Source organism: Phalacrocorax carbo, chromosome 1 (assembly GCF_963921805.1).
Source record: "Phalacrocorax carbo chromosome 1, bPhaCar2.1, whole genome shotgun sequence".
NCBI classification, from domain to species: Eukaryota; Metazoa; Chordata; class Aves; order Suliformes; family Phalacrocoracidae; genus Phalacrocorax; species Phalacrocorax carbo.
In genome coordinates, this window is record NC_087513.1 from 25,146,465 (window position 1) to 25,168,281 (window position 21,817).

Sequence of the window (21,817 nt, forward strand, 5' to 3'; positions counted from 1 at the left end):
TCAGGCTGCCTCCTTGGATCTCACCTCTCACACCGGCACTGGAGGTGTCACACCCGTCCGGCAGTTTGAAGATCTTGGTCTCAACAGAGGGTGTCTGAATGAATAGGAAATGTTTTTCTAGCCTTTGTAAAACAATACTGATGCCCATCACAACCTGTGATTTTAGAGACTTTTATTGGTTTTGTAGGTATTAAAGGCTACTTGTTACAGCTGAATCTCTCCCTATAACACTGTAATAAAACTTTTCTTGCCTAGCAGCTGGCTGAAAAAGTGGTGTCATACACCAAAAAGGCACTGAGATACATCTGGTTTTTTGCAGGGCTTTTGCTTACTACTCTAGAGATGGAGTTATAAAGTCTGCAAATCACTGTAGTGGTAGTTTCAGGGACATACAGTGTAGTGTAGTATAGCATAGCAGGCTGATAATTAAACATTATGTGTCATGGCATTAAGTTGTCCTTAGTGCCTATGACTGTTTCTCAGTCTTCAGTCGGTCAGTCTTAGAGCTGGGGGTGTAAAATCAGAAGCACATTTGCAAATCAGGGGGAAATACCTTAGTACTGGAATCAGTGGTGTCCTTTTATCTTTGTTTTTTATGCTACTCCAAAGTGAGCGTGTTTTTTTTACTAAAATAAGGAGCTGGATTTCCATCTCTGAATTGCAGAGTTGTTTGGTTCTTTTTTCTTGTCCCCAGAGCATATTAGATAGGAAAAGCCTTGGCCTAATGTTGGCCTTGGCTAAACGTTAGCTTTTTCTTCATGGGATGTTCCTTTCATCAGCTGCACAAACTTAAGAATAAGCTTCCCAAACCCTCTCTCAGGCTACTTTGTTTTGGAACAGCAAAGTTAACAGGGGACCTGTGGGATGATGGAGGAACCGGCTATACCAACTTTCCAGTTAGCGTCAACTAGGTGTTATCAGGAAAGAGGTGTATGGATCAGGGAAGATGTGGCACTTTGTATGTCCAAATGCGACATCTGCACTTAGTATTCTACATCTCAGCTGTGCTCTAGAAAAGTGGGAGTGTGGGCTGAATCCTCACCTTCTGGTTTATTTGTCAATGAAGCCACTCAATGCATCGCTGAATAAAAACTGGAAATAACATCAGCAGGCGTTTTTAATTTAGATGAAGGTTACTGAACCACAGTTCCTGAAAAATATCCCACTGAAAGTCTGTGCAACAGATGAGAGAGAGTCAGAAGAGTCATTCCAAAAGTAATAGATAAATGTCCCAAACACAGTCTTCCAAGTCATGCAGTCTGGGCTTCAGCAGGTCTGGGTGTCTAGGTACTGTCTGCAGCACAACCACAGTCATTTGTCAAATATTGCTGTCAGGAGACCCTTCAAGGTCAGAACTGCTTGCAAGGTCATGATTGGTGTTTGTTACAGATGGACTGCTGCTAGATCCTACCTGGGTAAGCAACAAAAAATACTATTTGTCACATACCTGCAATGTGACAAGAGAATTGTTAACCCATAAATATTGCTTGTAAATTCGTTTTCGCAGTATCAACAGTGAACCCATATAAAAACACTGCAGACCTGTAGTAGGCTGCCTACACAAACCCTCTTATGTTTGTCACAGCAACTTCTTTCCTTTCCGCTGAAGAGAGCTCTAAAATCTGATATAATAAAATGTCAGAGAAATCTCTCCTGCTGTTTTACTCACTGCAGACAGGAAGCTCTGTAAGGCAGAACAAATGGGCTCAGATTCTGCCCAAGGGAAATGTGCTGTTCTGAAATATCTAGAAGCTGGAGTAAGCAGAGGTTTTTAGCACATTATTAAAATGAGACCCATTACAAAATCCAAACTGGAATTCAGAATCCAAATCTGCTCAAGTTTCAAGGGATTCAGACTCACTGTTTTCTTTATGCTTCTTTTCAGTATTTCTTCTTTCTTTCTTTTGCATAAGGTAGTTTGACATTATTACTCAGTTTTTGCCAGTTTTCCTAAATGTATCTCTGCTCAGGAGAAGGTTGCATTCTGTCAGGTCAGTCGTACCTGCTAGATCCAGCATACCTCAGAATCAATGGCAAAGCCACCTATGACTCCATGTGCATAAGATGAGGCATGTGTTCCTTTTTCCACTCTGATTCTCAGTGCATTCCTGTTTCTGCTCTTTCTCTTCTCTCCCATTTTCCTCCCTCTCATCTTGCTCTTTTCTGTTCTTTCTCTCTTGTTCATAGTTTATACTACTCCTTTCTTTCCACTTTTCTCCTTCCAGAACATTGCTTCTCAGCTAATTTCTTCAATCCCTTCCATCCATGTATAAAATCACACAAAGAAATTAAGGTAGATTAGAAATTAATAATAGCGCTAATCCTGCACTCCCTGGTGAAACCCAAGGGATGCGTCTTCAATTTGTTAGAAAGGTTTCATCCTTCCGGCAGGGCATAGATGCAGGCAGTTATGCTAACTGGAAGGTGTTATCCCAGACAAACTGTTTTACGTTCTTAGATCTATGTAGTGTTTCCTTGACCCATGCTACCTAAAATAATAATAAAAAAAACCCCTCCAGCAGAACCACTCTGAAGTCACTCTAACATCAATATCACCATCTGGGGATGCCTCTTGTTCCATTAAAGAAAGAGCCTGGGATGACTAATGTTCCCACGTAGACATGTAATTTAGGTGCTTTAAAATATGGTGGAAAATCTGGGCCCTTTCCCTTGGAGAATTTGCAAATATTTCATAAACAAGGGAGAGTTTTGATCACAGACAAACAAAGATCTACATCAACTCTGTTGTCATAAGGCTGTTCACAGCACCTTCTCTGAATGAAGGAATTGCCTCTAGAATCTTCCCAAAGGCAAGAGTTATAGATGTTACTGGTAACTATAGTTACATGTAGCTCCTTACTGAAGTGAAATGCAAATAACATGCTATTTCAGAAAGCAATCGGTTGCTTTAATGTAAGAAAAAGCAAAGCCAATCTATGCATTTTTCTATGTATTATCTTTTCTTTCCCAAATTTTAGCTGGGGCTGCTGAGAATTTCCAGTGAGTTGCACTCTGTGCATGTAGAATACAAAATCTACATTATATAATGCCTTGGACCTCCACACACAGTGTAATTACACTAGTAGTATATAAGCAGTTGTTTTTCTGAGTAAGCCCATTTCTTCTAGTAGGTCCTTTTAGCAATAATTTTTTAGAAGAAAAATCTACGCAACTAGGATTCTTGACTGATGTGAGGAAATCAGTTTGGTTAAAACACCGCAGAAAAACCAATGCTTGCATTTTTACAAAAGCAAAACATTTTACTCAGCCAGGAGACCATAGTTACTGTAAATAGAAGAGGTTAAAAAAGATAATAATATAAGCTTTACTTCCAGTACATGAAAATGAAATACAATTTCTGTGAAGTATAACCTCGAAATCCGAGAAGCATGTATGTCCAGCCTATAAAATATCCATTCACCAGACTGCTACATGGATGAGAAGTAGGAAGGCACTGAACAGTAAATGTGAGTCTGCTTGCTTATTTCTCTATCAGTCCCAATAACAACACTAATAATGGTTCTTGATTCACAACTATTATTCACGTTATCATAAGCAGGTGTTAATATATCTGTATGCAGCTTGAAAATCTTTATCAGTTGTAAGTATTTGTCACAACTGCCTGTGGGTTCAGAACTAAAGGAGGATCTTGTGTAGAGGCGTCTTTGGCCTTCTTTGAAAGGTCCTCTCTTCCTTACTTGACTTCCCCTTCCTTCTTCAGAAATATTCTATCATATTTCCACTGTAGTCAACAGCAAAATTTTCCATATCCTGTTGAGGGTGCAGAATCCGGCTTTAAATCCACTGAAGCAAAAAGGAATATTGCTGCCAATATTATGCATATCATGCCCCAAACTAACCACTACATTTTGAGTATCACTTCTTAGTGATCGCTTCTGTGTATTTTGTAATTCAGAGAATAATGCTACTTGCATTTATATTTATTATTTATTTATTAACTGGTCATTTAACTAACAGTATATGCATTCTGCTCTTATCTCTAAGAAATTTCTTCTGCTTTTGCTTTTAATTGCCTGAAGTTCAAGCTTTCAGGTACTGTTTCTACAGTATTTACTTTTCAGTTTCAAAGTCACTCCTTTTTTTTGAATTTTAATGTATTTGTCTTGTATTATCTCACTGAAATTGTGCATTTTTCAAGACACCGAACATGTCTTATCCCATTTATACCTATTGACATAAAAATGTTACAAGCACCTAAATTGCTTAGATAAACTAAATAAGCTTAAACATCTAGCTCATTACTTCTCCAACTACTGTAGGATTTCAGCTTTCTCAGCTTACAGTTTGTTAAATTATACATGTTTCTGTTTATAGACAAAATAATTGGAAGACTGACCATGGATCTGCAGGAACGAGGGATTAGTTTTTCAGTAATTTATACTGCAGTGAGACCTTCAAGGGTGAGTAATCTTCAGTGCCTACAACTGTCAAACTTTTGGCATCTAACAACTTAATGTTTGCAGAGGAATGCTATAGATTATTTTCAAGATTAACAAGGAAGCAATCTGTATTATGTGGAGTTCTGACCACAAATTGTTGCATGAATTTTCACATGCAATAGCTATATCACATAACTATTAAAGTTTTACTGTTCTGGAGACCATAACTCTGCCATTGTCTTTAGAACTTGTTATTATTTTTAAGAACTGTAATTTTAGGTTTTTTTCCATTTAACTCTAATGGTTTTATAGTAAATTCTATGTGAAACCTTACTGAGCTTCTCAGTGTGTTAATTAACTGAAGGCTACTAACGTATCCATTTTAAATTAACTTTTTTTCATTCCTTTTAGTCAATAATTGGTATTTACAATTAGAACGTAAAGTTTTCACCCTTGATGATAGTCAGAACGTCATTTATAGATCACATCATATTATGTCAGCAGTAAGTAGCAATGCAGAGTGGTTATTTTTGCAGTGATCTGTTTTGTCTGGCATACAGGCTGTAATCAAGAAATATTAAAATTTCAGTTTCAATGCAGACTGTCATGCCTTGAGGGAAACAGAACACCGTTCCCACTAAGGAGAGAGGTATATGAGGGATGGGCTGTATCTTAAAAATCAGCAACTTTGAAAGAAACATGTCTCTCTGTTCCAATGATAACAAATATGAGCTCCTAATATGATGTTTAGCTTAATTTGAATTTTAATTCAAACTCAAGATAACGTTGTTTGAAAATACAGAAGATAAAATTTCCTTGATTTAGGCAACAGGAAAGCCATTAGTGGGATTGCCTAGATCTAGTGTGAGCACTACAGACAGGATCTTGAGAAGCTGGAGGATTTTCAGGAATGAACAGTAACAAAAATTCACAACTGTTCTTAACACAAGAAACCTAGAAAACCTGTTTTAAATGGGTATGGAGGGAAGTCCCGTTAGCTTATCCAAAAGAAGATTAAGAGGAAACTTGACTGCACTTCAGAAATGTTTTTTAAGCCAGAAGCAGATGAGCCCCCCCAAAGCGTTCTATGCCTGATCAGAGATTATCTGGGTTGTTGCAGGGAGGTAGGATCTTGAACCTCTGGCTGTCCAACAAGGTGATCAGAATAGTCCCTTCAAACTCTAGGAAAAAGGCTAGTTCTACTGAAGAAAACCTGAGTTAGAATACAAAGACAGAGCAGCATGAGGAAACTCATGTTGATATTCTCTGTGCTGTATGTTTCTTGTGGTAAAGGAGAGGACGTGAGTCCAAGACTTTTGATCTTCCCTTTTTGTAAAATACTGCATTATTTTTTTAAGAAAGACCTAAAATAAAAATAAAGATGATATAGTTATAGTGGCTTTTTACTGTTTGAAATCAAAGGGACATGGGCATTCTTAGCTGCAAATTGCATTTAGAACAATTGGAATGAAAAATATTTTTAATTAATGAAAGAATTGGTTTCAAGAGAAGGAATTTTTTTTAGCAACTTTAAAAGTTTGTTGAATTTAAAATCTATGCATATTTCAGCAGGTTTTCTAAATTAAAGTGACTTAGTCTGAGCAACTGGAGCACTTTTAAATAATTAAAGCAATGCATTTTAAGATGTTCTGCATTTTTTAAAAATAAGCAATTTAAACTTTTTTTAATTCCTTACATTCGATGCCATATGAAACCATTTGAAGCATATTTTTTCCCCCACAATAACTTTAAATTATTTCAGTGCGTTCAAGGTTATCAGCTTTTGTACAGAGCTAGAAAGGGCAAAATGGAAGGTACCTCTGAGGGTTCGTCAGTCTGTACATTTGCATGTAACCTCTTCTAAATATGTATTGCATATCTTTGGCTGTGCTTGAACTACATGAGATGTGAACAGCTTTGTAGCCTTAAGCTAAACGACTGACTCCCTTACCTTAAGCTATAAAGACTATATTCCATGATCTAGAAGTTACAGGGTCACTCCCCAGTGATAAGCAAGATCACTATATATGAGAGGTGAAAGGCTTTGATCATATGGGAAAAGAGTTTACATTGCTTAGTACATACGAAAATCAATAGCAATCATTCAGTATGAAAGATTTGCATTTACTAAGTTGACTTTGTCTCCTTGATGAAGGAAATGAGCTGTAAGCATGACACACACAAAAAAAGACAGACAGCTCCTTCTGATCAGATAAATTAACTTTATTCAGTGAAGCTCCCAAACACTGGGGCTATGAGATACTTCTCTCCCAATAGCTCTACCCCCTTGCTGTTGGGCACTTAATGGCTTCATAGTATCATCTTGTTATATTCACACATTCTTCCATTGCTTCAAGCACAGAAAAATAAATGTGAGAAATGTATATATTGGAAAAGATTCCAGAGTGGTATTGGCTTCACAGAAAGTGAATTAATGAGACAGAAAGAAAAACTCCCCTATGATTGAGTCTCTTCTCTGATTTGATGAAAAAGCGCTGTTTAGTTAGTGCAGCCACAGAACCCTTTAGGCTACCGTAGTTACCAGTTAATAGCCCCAATGCAAGATGGAGATTTATTCAGGCTCGTTCTTGTTCTGTTCCAATTTCCAAATTTGAAGCTGGGAGACAAAATTAAGACCGTGAAACAGAGGCTGTTCAGTGGACTACTTGAAATGGTTTCACTAACCTGTTGATGATTCCTCTGGATATCCCATCGTGTTGAAAAGATCTGCCTTCCTCCAACAAGGCAACTGCCATGTCTTGCAACTCTTGTTCTAAAAGGCCTTTGAGGCCTGGCTGGGTTGGGCTGACACTGACAGAATGATTTGTATCACCTACTTCTGGGCAAGTAAAGTGTAAATATCTACATCTGAAGCCATCAACCACAGTTCTCTTTACAACCAAAGGCCTTTTAGGGTATAGTCTTTCTGACCTACTTTGTAGGGGACTGCTGCAGGATGAGATGAAACTCACCCTTTGTAATCTCCTTTGTCTCTGATAACCATAAAGGCAGTCCCAATGCTTAGATCAGATCTCAACATATACATCTAGTCAGACAACTCTCACTCAACATTTCTCATCTTCTTTTCCATTAAAAACCAGAAACCTACCCCAAGAACTGAGGACTCTTCTGACAAGACCTTTCTCCCCCTTGAAACTCATTTGGCAGCTTATTTTTCTTCAGGAGAACCAAACCCCTCTGCAGTCCTTGTTCCACTCTTGCATCAGGAGTTCTTATGAATGTATGATTTTTTGTGTTCTTGGGGACCATGATCAAAGTCACACACACCCCCACACACTTGTGCTTGCAGATAATTAGATTTCTTGGCTTGTCGTTGTAATGCATAATTTCACCTGTGCTGTTGGAATTGAAGAGGTTAAAAAGGCTGCAGTTATTGAAAAGTAGATATGCCTCAAATCATAAATCTCATGTTTCCCATCCTTCAGATCCTCATGATGTCCATGTCACATTTTTACAAGTTTGCCTCTGAAACTTCTGCAAGACAGCTTTATAGTTGTTATCTCTTCCCAGTTAGATTGAATGCTGAGGAACCACAGATTGCCAAAAGGAGATTTATAGCTACTTCCCAGCCAATATTCATTTTGCTGACTCCACTTTTTACAGATGCATTGTGAAGTGCTGTTTAAACCTTCTCTACTGCCTCCACATTTTCAGAGCACTTCAGCTACCATGGGCTTTTGACTGCTTCATTCTACAAGCTGTCTGCTTTAGTTCATGTATAAGTGTGTTGGGTCTTTGATCCCACTCAGAGCCAAGCAATATGAGCTATAGGAACTTTATTCGGCCATAAGTAACATGGGCATCTGCAGCACAAGTGGTTGCATTTGACTCTTCAAAAGTGTGTCCTGAAGGTATTGATCCTCACGTTCTATTGATGTGCACTCCAGCTGAAAAGAGCATGAAAAGGCTTTATCTTTGACAAGTGCTTGTGGTTGCATTTTGTTTCTGCCTTCTGCCTTCTGCCTAATGCATTTTTAAAAATGCATTACATTTTGCAGTGCTGCATCTTCCACTTACATCCAGCTCCTCTCTTTTTTGTTGACTATGTCATGGTTTAACCCCAGCCGGCAACCAAACCCCACGCAGCCGCTCGCTCACTCCCCTCGCAGTGGGATGGGGGAGACAATCAGAAGAGTAACAGTGAGAAAACTCATGGGTTGAGATAAAGACAGTTTAACAGGTAAAGCAAAAGCCACACATGCAAGCAAAGCAAAACAAGGAATTCACTCACTCCTTCCCATGGGCAGGCAGGTGTTCAGCCGTCTCCAGGAAAGCAGGGCTCCATCACACATAATGGTTACTTGGGAAGACAAACGCCATCACTCCGAACGCCCCCCCCTTCCTTCTTCTTTCCCCAGTTTTATATACTGAGCATAATGTCATATGGTGTGGAATATTCCTTTGGTCAGTTGGGGTCAGCTGTCCTGGCTGTGCCCCCTCCCAGCTTCTTGTGCACCCCCAGCCCACTCGCTGGTGGGGTGGGGTAAGAAGCAGCAAAGGCCTTGACTCTGTGTAAGCACTGCTCAGCAGTAATGAAAACATCCTTGTCTTATTAACACTATTTTCAGCACAAATCCAAAACATAGCCCCACACTAGCTACTATGAAGAAAATTAACTTTATCCCAGCCCAAACCAGCACATCTCACCGTTACGAGGAGACTAAACTCTGTAACAGCCACAGCACTGACTTCACAGCTTCTGATTAATGGAATACTTTTAACAATTTAATATACTCAAACATTATGCAGTGGGAGCTTCCCCATGAACCAAATATTAGAAAAATGCTTTTAATGCCATTTGTAGGAGTTGGGGTTGTAGGGTTAACATCCTTATGCATCCTTGAATATAGGAATTGCCTTATTCACTTACTCTTGTATTTTTACATTTGAAGGAGCAACTGTAGTTTGACATAGTATAATAAAACATCAGTTCTTGCAGCCTAAAAGAAGAAACCACAGGAATTCCTCATCCTTTAGTCCTCTCTCCACTTAAAAAATGTCATTATAATAAAAAAATAAATTTTAATATGTAGATGAAGTTTATACACTTAATTATTTCCTAGCTAACTCAGGGTTTTTTTGTTTACTAGAGGTAGAATCTTTTTAAATAATTAAAAAAAAACTGCTTAGGGCTGGTTGAAGCTAGTTACGTGTCACTGTAGAGGAAAAAAATGAATAAACATTTAGCCAAATTAGCTCAGAAATTGAATGCTAAGGGTGTGAGAAATGCTTGCTAGCAATTCTCTATGATTCATTCCATGTGTCAGTGGAGAGTTCAGGGAAATATCTGAAAACTAGTGTTATACCTTTAACCCTAGACTTTGCACTATGGCATTAATATTCAATTACTTCAAACATTTTTGCAACTTTAACTTTCATTTTATATTTATGTTTTATATATACATGCTTATTGACTTCGCTGGGAAATGAAGGGCAGCACGGAACTAAACTATTATTCTTTCCTAATCAGAACAATATTTTTATTTTCAGAAGCTATCTAACTTTTTAAGGCATAGATGAAACCTATACAGGTGTTCGATATACACCAAAATAGAAAGTTGTATTTATTTTGCATTTAAAACTAAGGACCAGGAGAACTGAGGTGGCGGAGCAATGGTGGAGTGTGACAGAGGTGAGGATTAATTCTGTCTTAGGAGACAACAGAAAATGGTAAAATGCAGGTATAAAAACTTCAAAGAATACTCTTAAAAATATAGTCATATTTAGGCAGAGGTCATAAACATGATAATTCAGATAAAAATTAAGATACAATTATAAAATAGGATATAATAGATGGAATGCATAACTGTAAAGAAGCATATCAATATGGCATGTTGATAGGCATGCTAAAAATGTGCTGGAAGGCAAATGCCAAGGTAAAAAATTTATTAGAGCGACAGAATAGATCTGTAAAGGACTGCCATTGTATCTTAAACAAAGTTTGGATTCAAGGAGACAAAGATAAGTATTCTGGGAATTCTAGAGTCCTATTCTAGGAGCAGAGTCTTTGCAGACTGAGGCCGCATATAGCATCCAAGTGATACGAGTTTAACCTAAAGATTGAAATGATCCATGTATCTGTGTTTTGGTGAACTGCCCGGTAAGCTTCACTAATTATGTTGACTGACACTCTAGATGGAATGTAAACTGTTTAAATACAATCTATTAAAAGCTCAAACTATATGTCAAAATACATTTTTGAAAGACTGCTTCTTTTCCCTCACCCTCCTCCCCACATGGAAGCATCCCAGACTGTGTCATAACTAAACAAGAGAGTGGAAGAGGTGAGACTATTAAAAGTAATAAAGCCATGCTTCAAAAAGCAAAGCCCTGTATGCATTCAGAAAATTAAAAGGAATATAAATTCTTGCAATTTCAGTGCAAAATCATATGGCAGACTTAAAGAGATTCAGAGGAGTAATGTGCAAAAGACTAATAAAAAGATTAATAAAAACACATTAGACAGGAATTTGTTCAGAGAGCATAATAAAAAAGAGGAACTCTGAAAAATGAGTGACAACACAAAGCCAAGTGAGTCTGTGTGTTGATCATCTCTGTGGTGGAACATAGAGAAGTTCTCACTTCAAAGACTTTTTCAGTAGTCATCAAGCCTCAAAAACTTTTTTTGTTACTGAGGTAGTAGTAGAAGAGATTTCAGAATAAATCAGTAAAATGAATAGTATCATATCACCAAGGTCAGATAATTTTTACCCAAGTTTTAAGTAAAATGAGATAACAAACTGCCAAACTATCAATTGTCATGATTTCTAATATACAACTTATAAATCATAATTTATATAATATATATGTATATATAAAAATTATATATTAGTTTGGCCTTAACTCCAGAAGAGCAGGAAGTGACAAGTATAACATGGGGTTTGAAAAGAGGTTCTCTATTTCTGAAGAAACACAACCAGGAAACCTATCTTCTGTACTGACAAAACTGGTTAAAAATAAAGTAGAGAATATGTGGATATATGAAGAAAATACAACATGGATTCAGTGTTCTTTGAGAGGCATTAAATCCTGTTGCTACAGTAAAAAAAAGCTTAAAAAGTGAAATTATTTTTGGACAAAAATGAAAAAAATAAAGGTAGGAAACAAAGGATAAAAAACAAAGGCTTGGTGTTTACAGTGGAGAGTGATTACCCGTAGAACTCCGTGAGGATTGATGTTGTTACCTACGCTGTTCAACAGAGTCGTTGTTAGTATGGAAAGGGGACTGAAATCTGAAGGTGCCAAAGTTTGCTGATGTATTGACAAGCTGGAGAAACCACTCACAGCACTGCGTTACGGGGTGATAAAATGACAGCTGAAATCCAGTGTGAAGGAAGTAACACACATAAAGAAAACCTTACATATGCATATTACACTGCGTTGAGTGGTTGCTGTTTCTCACAGTGTGGCCGTGGGTAGATCTTTTGGAACATCCCAGCAGTCAGCAGTGGGATGAATAGTGAGCAGTGTTACCAATCATTTGGAAAGGACAAGGGCAAAGCAGCAAGAGTCAATTAGTTCTCTAAGCCCTTAGTGAATACAAGTCAGTGGAATAGTGTGTGTGATATTGGCCATCCCATCTCCAAAGAGATACAGTAGAGATAAGAGATTAAAATATTTTAGCTAGGAAAAGTGACAATTCCAGAGGGAAATAGTAAATAAAAACATCAATAACACGGAAGGGTTAAACAGGAAATAATTGCTCACTGTCTCGGCCAGTATTCACAATTATCACCGCTCACAGACCATAACACAGGAATTCAGAAGCACCAAATACCTTTAAAGAAACAAAATAAACAATTTTGGGGTGACAAAAGCACATGGATTTCAGTGTTTTGGTGAACTAATGGAATAAAGATAGGAAGGAAGGATGGGAAGGAAGGATAGGAAAGAAAATCCTATTACACATGCATTTGAATGTTTATCTGGAGGTTTCTAACCCAAAGATTACAGAAATCAAGGAGGGTAACCTGGGACAAATATTGTTTGTATTTACCATTTTCTTGTTTTTAGCTGCCAGTTACTATCAGTAGCACTGGCAGTGAGGTATGTGGACCTTTGCTCTCACGCAGTTTAGCTGTCTTGTGTCTTGTCAGTGGAAGGTTGGGATATTGAGACAGCATTTCTCTAGAACAGGAATGTGAAATCTAATAAGTAACTTATTTAACTGAAGACCATGAGCCAGAAGAGGCAGCCAACAGACTAAACAAAGCTCCACTAAAGGAAGCTCAGCTGGAAATCGGGCAGGTAAAACCCCAAGCTTGGGGCAGTTTTCCCTACTTTGAGTGTGGTGAAATAGGTTTCATTCTCAAGATCCCTGTAATTAAAGATCTGCAAGTTGCCTCTGAGAACTCTGAATCCTTTCCCCATTCATCGGTGCTGGTGAGAAGAGACCTGTTTCTTCAGCACGTTCTCTGTACACCAAAGCCCATAGGCGTGACCTTTTTCAGAGGCAGACATACATTCCCATTTGGGGGATGCAAAGGCTTAGAAACTGCAAATGAGCCTGTGGTCAGAGCAACCTTGCCCTAAACATATACCTGCAGTACTTCTTGTCTTCCTTCCCTCTAAAGGGAATTAAATGAATAAAGCTGGTAAAACCACACAGATGCCCCATGCACTGGCAAAAGCATTTACATCCTGCACTATTTGATTTCTAGAGCAGCCTCTATTGTCTGTGCTAAAAGAATAGCTGTTAGAGGAACAAAGACGCACTTTACCAACACATGACATAAAAATTTGCCAAAAATCTGTAAAATGCAGATTCCTGATCCTGGGAAGATTTAGTGCATCCAATCTGTAACACAGTTAAGAATAGTTAGAAGACGTCTGGATTATTTCATATTAGTTTCAACTGGCATATCATATTCTATCTTTCTTTTCACTCTGTGTAGTGCCACAAAATGTTTCAATTTTAGAAATTAATTGTTTTGTGGTAGGAAGGCATTCTGCTGTGCAGTTCTGTATCTGCCATATTTGTGCACGTAGTGGTTGTGTTTTTCTCCACTTTCGAAGTCTTACCCCACCTGTGATCCCCTGAAGCATTAGACTGTTCAAAGCCATCAGCTAATGATTTTCTGCCATTTGAAACAGAAAAGAAGGGCTATCATTATTCATACATATCCATTGTGCATATGCAGTCATTAAACTCATAAATACAGCATACATGTCTCTAAGATTAGGATAGAGGATAAATCTTTGTGTGATTTTCAAGCATATTTATGACCTTAACAGAGAAATATATCCTTGCTTTAGTGATGGATAGATCTACTCAAACATTCTCTCTAACAGTTACTTTTATTAAATCCTGCAGGCTTTTCCATAAAAATCCGTTAACCTGGAATTGCACGCAAGCTTTTGTTCACAAAGATTGCACATTAGAGCTTTAGCAGATGAAACAAAGAACTAGGTCAGGGTGTTAATAAAATGTCGACAGACTGTTATGGGAGTATTTGTGTATTGAAATACAGATCTTATTTCTTTGCAAGGACCATATTACCCCATCTGTTGTAGCTAACAACTATAAATTGAACCTGATTTCAATCACCTTCAATTTAGAAAGTTGCCAAACTTTTTAGAAAGTTGTCAAATTAGAAAATTAACTACTTATAAAAACTTGTGGCGCCAATATCTTATGAGGAAATAGCCCTGTACAGTCAGATCCCCATGCAGTCACCTGTGTTAGCACCAGCCAGACTACAGCAGACGCAAAGGCAATGGTGGGAAGCCTCTGGGACTCACCAGTGAATCCAGACAAGACTGGGTGTTGTCAGGGTGGTATGGCCATAAATGCACAGACTGTTGGCCTGGTGGGGTACTGGGATGCTGTAAAAGAAGAGGCAAATTTGCCCGGCATGAGATTGACAAGGCTTTGTTTCTTCTGGGATCCAACCTAGTATCATAGCACTGTACTGATCCATGTAGGCTTACCAGCTGATGCCAGCCTAGCATGGGGATCTCTATTACTGGAGTGTTGTATGACGTATGTCCTTAGTGTCACTGGTAGGCACACCCCCTATAAAAAAAAGGCAAGAAATCTGTCCTTCTCCTGCCAAAATGCTACAAGCCTCTTCTAAATTTGTTAATGGAAGCATTGCTATAAAAGCCATACATAAAGTGGTGCCTGACATCAGATTTGACGTTGCATGGCATATTTTGTTCTTGTTCTGTCCTTGTCACTTTACTAAAACCTCAATGTTTACAATTTTATTGAAACACTGCAGCTGTTCTTCTGTCACGGGATTTCTGGTTTAGCCCAAATGATTGAGTGACTTCACAGGCAGATATTTAATGAATCATAAAAAGCATCATTCTGCATTTTAGTGCACTACAGTGTGAAAGTTAAGCCCCAAGTATTCTAACAGTTAGATACCTCTGGGGCTTTCAGCTGAATCACTTGCAAAGTCATGGAACAGAATAAGGAAGGTTTGTGCCTTACACTGAGCAGAGCTTTTGCAAGGGGAATGTTAAATCCCTCTTTACCTCCTCCCTGTTGAAAACTCCTTCCTCTTCCCCAGTATCTGACTTCCCTATGATCCTGATTATATTCCTTTCTACTGCTCTACAATTTTTCTCAGGATCTGAACTGCCAACAGGAGCAACTGATTGTGGTTGAACAAATCCCCAGCCAGGCTTGCCATTACCTGGCAAGGGAAGCTTGGCTATGGGTTAGGAACAGCAATAGGCATCAGGTTGCTAAAGCACTCCCACAGGCATGCTGGAAGGAAGTTGGTCTTTGTTTTCTAATACGCCTCACCTTATAAAGTTCAGTTTTTCAGAGTTTAATATCAAAGCATCATGGCAAGGGTCAGTAGTGACCACCCACAGGGGTGGCAGTTACACCTAACTGATGGCAAAGGCTGCATGCTTTGCTCTCATTTTGGTTTAGTTGGTGGGCTAGAAACTGGTAGGAGATGAAGGAAATTATGACATTGCGATTGATTACATTGGCTGAGGTGTGTTAACTAGAAGGGTTAACTAGGCTTTGGTGGAAATAAGTCTATTTTGAGACAAACTTGGAAGGGGAAAAAAGCTTTATGGAGAAAAGAAAGCATGGTAATCTTCGAAAGTGCATGGATGTTATTTCTAAGATTACCTTTGTCTAGACTTTCTGATGTGGTTTTCATTTGTATATATACCTTTTAGCTTACATACACTACTGTCAGAAAAACTAAGTGGATAGTGAGTGCAAGAAAGCAGAGTAGAAGGTAAGCACCTTTTTATTGATTTTTCTGGGAAAAGAACAATTGTTTTAACTTCCCTGTCAAATAGATCCAGTTTGCTAGAATTATTGGCCTTTGCCTTTTGATTCAGCAAAACTAGGAAGACAGTGCCAGACTCCCCTCAAAAGTTCCTGCAGTGCGAGTTCTGACTTTCTGTGTTTTCTCCAAAAGACTTGTCTCACACAGATGGAGGTGCTGAAATCAAAGAACGGTGTTGTCACACTGTACACGGTATTTTTACAGGGAGAATATGACCATCTGAAAAACATATTGGTATTCAGACTGTCATTTATAACAGATAGACATGAGGCATTGTAAGAATAATCTGTAACTTCTTAAAGTTAAAAATTAATTTACTTGAAGTATCAATAAAAAGATTTAAGTGCAATATGTAATACTGTTATTGTGTCCACATCTCTTTCTTCAAGTTAAGAAAAAAGAGGAGAAAGGCTCCCCAGTTTTGCAGATTAGTCCTCCAAAGTGCTACAGGATCAAAGTATTAAGTGGAGGGAGGGAGACTTTTATGGATCTTCAGATTTTTAATCCCCCTGTGACTAGCCTACATCCGTGACAAACAGCGTGGGCAACTTTCCTGGCACTGAGTAACACCATTTGGCCCCCGCTGCATTTTTCAATTAGGTAACCCACCAGACCCCTATATAACCTCAGTCCAACCTTCACTACATATCTGTTTCCTCTCATTGCAGCCGAGGCTCCTCATCCTTTTTCACATCTCCCATGGCAACTTCGATTCCACATATGGATGGGGAAAAGCCTGCTGGAGTGGGTATTCCCCTTAGCAGTCTAAAAATTATGTAAAATCTGTAGCTTCTTTTATCTTTATGGCAGAATTGCCTGAAACAGGGCCCAAAATCTAATGTTAAAAGCTGGGGAGATTGCCATGAGTGAGTACTCCTTCAATGATATGTCTGGTAGATTCCTTTCAGGATTAATTCTGTTTTACAATGCAAGTTCTTAATACATCTTATTTTTCCCTTTTGTGTATTAGATTGAAAAATCTGATTAGCTAAAAGGATGTAAATGAGTTTTAACAATCTGATAGATGACCATGACATTGTTTCCATTGGAATAATTGTATTTGGGTTATTTGTCCTAAGTGAAATTTAAGGTGGAGAATTAAGTGTAGCAGCTCCTTCCCCTGCTACTCCAGCTTACACATATTTTGTTTTACTTTCTAAAATCAAGACCTTTTTATAGGCCAATTTCTGTTCTTCCTTAAGTTAGCTTAAAAAGTTTGGTATAAAAATCCATGAAAAGTTGGAGCGAGAAAATAACAGGAAATATCATAATCTTCTTCAGAAAATTAGCACTACTGTGGCATTTATGGATATGCTCTGGGTTCTGTCACTGGCATGGATCCTGCTAACTCACTCCTCTCTGCACCATATTCCGTTGCACAGAGTAGTCACATTCGCTGTAAATGACAGTCAAGAGGTCTCTTGTACAGCCCAGCGCTGCAAGAGGACAGGCGTGTGAAAAAACACATCTAGCCATAAACATACAAGCTGGCACTGCAGATTGGGTCTACACAGGCCAGTGAACTGAGCAGTATAATAAATACTGCAGTTTTACTGTCCCTTCTAACAAAAGATCTCCAAGTGCTTGGTCATGACTTGGGCAGTCTCCACAAGTCATAACAGTACTATTAATTATAAAAGAGAACATTATCTTTTACAGTGAGATCATTATCTCTTACAGTGAGATATTTTGACTTTAACATTTGTGTCCCAGCCTTGCTTTTGTGAAAAACCCTGGGAGATGCAGAACACCAGGCAGGAGCTGAGTGTCACGTTCCCAAGCCATTTGGCTTGCTGGTAGAAGTATGGATGATTGGAACAGGGGAGCCATCAGATAATAATGTGAGCTAGTAAGCTTGGTCATATATCCTGCAGAGCACTAAAACGATAGTAATCATTGTAAATAAATGATTGTTATTGATGCAATGTACCTCATTTCTGTGCATTCTTTTTATCCTGCTTTATCAGAATATTAATAAAGAAGGGAAAAAGAGGTGAAGGATTCCTCTGGGCAAAATATCATGCTTTTGACATTTATTCTGATGTCTTGGTCAGGCTTACAGTTGCTTTACAAATGCGTGAAATAGCATAGAACTCTCTTCAGTGTGTAGCAAGCAGTGGCCTAATGATTCCCTACCAACTGCTGAAGTGGAAGTGAAAAGGAGAAAGTATAGTGTTAAGAAGGAGAGCATTTTCTGGAAGGTTCATTTCCATTTCTTTTGTGAGGAGTCCGTTCCGGTTTCAGCAATCTTATTTGCTGAATTTGCTAATTAAGCAAATTTAATCCTGCTTTGAAACCATTTTTCTTTGTGTGTGCTTTTAAGTATGACCACTTCAAGCTCCTTCTCTCTGTCCTCTTGTAAATGCCCTCAGATCTGCCTTATCCATCTGGATCTACCTGTAGATCCATGTGGTCAGCAGGGAAAAGAGTGAAATTTCTGACAAATTCTCCACTTCTGAGTATATTTCCATTCTACTTTTTCTGTATGTTTGTATGTGTGAATGCACATATATATGTGAGCAATACAGGTATCAAGTCCATACTTATGGCAAGTGTTGTCATAATTCAATTGTGCATGGATTTTGAATTAGATTATTTTTATTCTAAAGCATGTTTCTCTCTTTGCTTATAATTTAGGACAGATTTTCTATTTTGTGTTTCACTGAAGAAAAGCGCGTTACATACCTGCTTGCCTTTTCTGCATAGACTGGTGATTCTGGTCAGTTTAAAATTTCTACTTAGGAAAAAATTAATTAATATTGACAGGAAATATGTCTGAGTAAAAAATGTAAGGGCTTGGCTATCACAATCCAAAGAGCTTACTGCAGTTTATACATACATACAAAAATTGATTTTTCTAAACAAGATTTCTAAATTTTCCTGAATCAAGTACTCAATGCACATTTTACCCACTTTGTTTCCCTTGAAAGCCATATTGTAGTTTTACCTCATGCTGTTTGCGCTAAAGAGAATTAATGTGGAAGGAAAGAACAATTTCAGAAATTGAATTCTGGTTCTGATAACAGCTACAAGTGCATTTACTTGGGATTTGTGCCGTCTTTAGATATGTTTTACTGTATCATATGCAAGTTATAAAATTTCAGGTTATTTAGTATGAACAGAAATTCCAAATTCTGAAAACTACCTTGAAGTTGTGATAACCTACCACCTTGAATGAGACAGGTAAATGAGCAAGAATGGTGTATTCTAATGAGCTTCTGGTAATTCCTGATAAGCTAAGCATCTCCACTGGAAATGTTTGTGGGATTCTGAGTATAACCAAGTCACCCTACAAACCGTTCTCGTGGAAAATACAGTTTAAACATCCTCTGGGTTCAGTTGCTGCAGAGCACAAATTTTGTCTCTGTTAGTTTTAGTTAAAAAGAATAACAGTCAAAATTAATTGCAGGTAGGCAAGATCCTTTGCAACAGACCACAAAAGACTGCATCAAAGCTTGCATTTGAATTTGAACTTGAAATTTTGTGCTACTCCAAATCAGTGGGGTTTTTTAATACTACACCTAATTTCATATCTTTGTAGTTGATGGACAGACATGGTTCACATCTTGTATTGATAAATTAATTCAAACAATAGGACTTGGAAAAAGTAGTATGTAAAATATATGTAGTTCACTTAGTATGCAGGAAAATGCTTCCTAACCCAACTGGGCTTCTATATCTTTTGAAAACTGGGAATCTAGGCTTTGACCATTGTGATGAAGAACACTTCCTCATCCTGCATCCTGCTCAGGTCATGCTGAGGTCTAGATCTTTAAATGACTTAGGACAGAATCACACAGAATCATAGAATAATTGAGGTTGGAAGTGACCTCTGCAGGTCATCTAGTCCAACCTTCCTGTTCAAACAAGGGCCACTTAGAGCCAGTTGCCCAGTACCATGTCCAGTTGGACTTCTAACATCTCTGAAGAAGGAGACTCCACAACTTCTTTGGGCAACCTCTGCCAGTTCTCAGTCACCCTTACAGTAGAAAAAGTTTCCTTATGTTCAGATGGAATCTCCTGTGTTTCTGTTCATGCCCATTGCCTCTGGTCCCGTCACTGGCAACGACTGAAAAAAGTCTGGCTTCATCTTATTTACCATCTCCATTCTGGTAATTATACACACCCATGACATCCCTGCCTTGAGCCTTCTCTTCTCTAGGCTAAACAGTCCCAGCTCTCTCAGCCTTTCCACACAGGAGAGAGACTTTAGACCTTTCCTCATCCTTGTGGCCCTTTGTTGGACTCTCTCCAGTACGTCCATGTCTCTCTTGTATTGAGGAACCCAGCACTGGACCTGGAACTCCAGGTGTGGCCTCACCAGTGCTGAGTAGAGGGGAAGGATCACCTACCTTCGAATTTATGGTAACACTTTATCTAGTGCAGCCCAGGTTACCATTAGTCTCCTTTGTCACATTATTCAATTTAGTATCCACCAGGATCCCTAGGTCCTTTTCAGCAAAGCTGCTTTCCAGCCAATTGTCCCCCAGTGTGTACTGGTGCCTGGGGTTGTTCCTCCCCAAGGCAAGGACATTCCACTGCCTCTTGTGGAACATCATGAGGTCTCCATCAGTCCATTTCTCCAGCATGTGAAGGTCCCTCTGGATGGCAGCATGACCCTCTGATGTATGAGGATGAATCCAGGACGAATCCAGTCTCCTCAACAAAACAGGGACACTGCTTGAGGTTTCTATGGAATGCGAGATTCACCAAATCTAGGGCCAAAATTGAATTATATTTTAAGATAGCGTAGAGGGGGAACAAACCACCAAAACCCAGAAAACAGTATAAATCATAAAAATGTAAACAATTCGAACTCTCAGAGATAATTGGTAACTCTGCTTGATATGCTCAATTTTGACTGCTCAAAGCACAGTTATGATACAACCTTGCACCAATAGATGAATGAAATATAAGTGCAATCAAATACATTCTTTCTGCTTGCTATACACACGGTTTTATAAACTTTACACTGCAAAGAACATCTTTGTGGTTATACTGAATTTTAATGCTTGCCTAACAAACTTTTGACCTTTAGCAGTGAGATACAAACAGCCATTGCCTGCATCACAGATTTGTGGTACAGTCTCTTTCAGAAAAACTGATGTATTAGCAGGGGGGCGGTGATGAAGTCCATAGTGAGGCCATAAAGCTACATCAGTTAGAAAACATGGAGGAAAACTGACCTGTTTGGGTGGGATGGAAACTGAAATGGTAGTTTCAGAAAATGGATTTGAAATGTGCTGATACTTGGCTTGAATGTGAATGCTGAGTGGCTTCTGATGAGCCACAGCCAAACCCCAGCAAGCAGCATGATCTGCCATTCTGCTGGGAGCAGCACCCCTGCACTCAGCAGCCTCCTAGTGTCATTTTAAAATTATATCTTACAAAACAAGTTTGTAAAGATCCCTATTAAAATGAATTGAGAAAATGCAAGCAGGCAGTCAACTTGGTATCCTGTCAAAAGAATTACTGATGGTACATTGTGGGTAGATGCAGTTCAAGCTACCAAAACCAAAACCTAGTTCAGGCAGCAAGTATTTGTCTTTGGGGTGCTATGGTAGTAGTTGCAGTGCCTGCCCTCCCCTCCTTGGATATTACACCTCATGATTCAGGCCATTGTAAGTGACCCAAAAGGATCCTTTGACCTCCCCTTTCACAATGGATTTTGAACTTTTGCATTTTGACCTGCATGCCCTAAATATTTTCAGGCTCTGTTCTGCATTTGTGAAGTCTAATACTATTAAGCAATATCTGGTTCTTATACTGCACTTTTTAAAAAATAGAATCTAAGATTTTTCTGTAGTTTTGTGATTCCAGAACTGGTTTAATTGTGTCATGACTAGATCTGGAAAAATTAACATTCGCCATCTAAGTAGGGTGTATACAGGGAACGCACTGTAGTGCACAGTACAATACGGAGACAGGAACTAGGCTAAGATACAACCTGAAAAGAGAAAGGGAGTAGACCCTTCATCCTCCTTGCCTCCCTGAAACTACACCAAGACCTTCCCTTTCCCCTAGCTGTTACAATAAGAGCAACCACTCCACAGAGAGGATGTGGTCATACATCCATACTGTTAGAAATGAAAAGGAGCAACGAGCACCACCAGGACAGTTTTCTTATTCTTGATG

General features: G+C 38.7%; 1 protein-coding gene across 1 annotated transcript in view; it reads left to right on the forward strand.

Annotated features, from left to right (window-relative positions):
• The window catches only part of ATP6AP1 (ATPase H+ transporting accessory protein 1), a 68,615-nt gene that overhangs the window by 16,577 nt on the left and 30,221 nt on the right, over positions 1–21,817 (forward strand). The window contains exon 6 of the mRNA XM_064446397.1: positions 4,336–4,421. Coding sequence (XP_064302467.1) covers positions 4,336–4,421 — 86 coding nt within the window. The remainder of the gene's footprint in view (positions 1–4,335; positions 4,422–21,817) is intronic.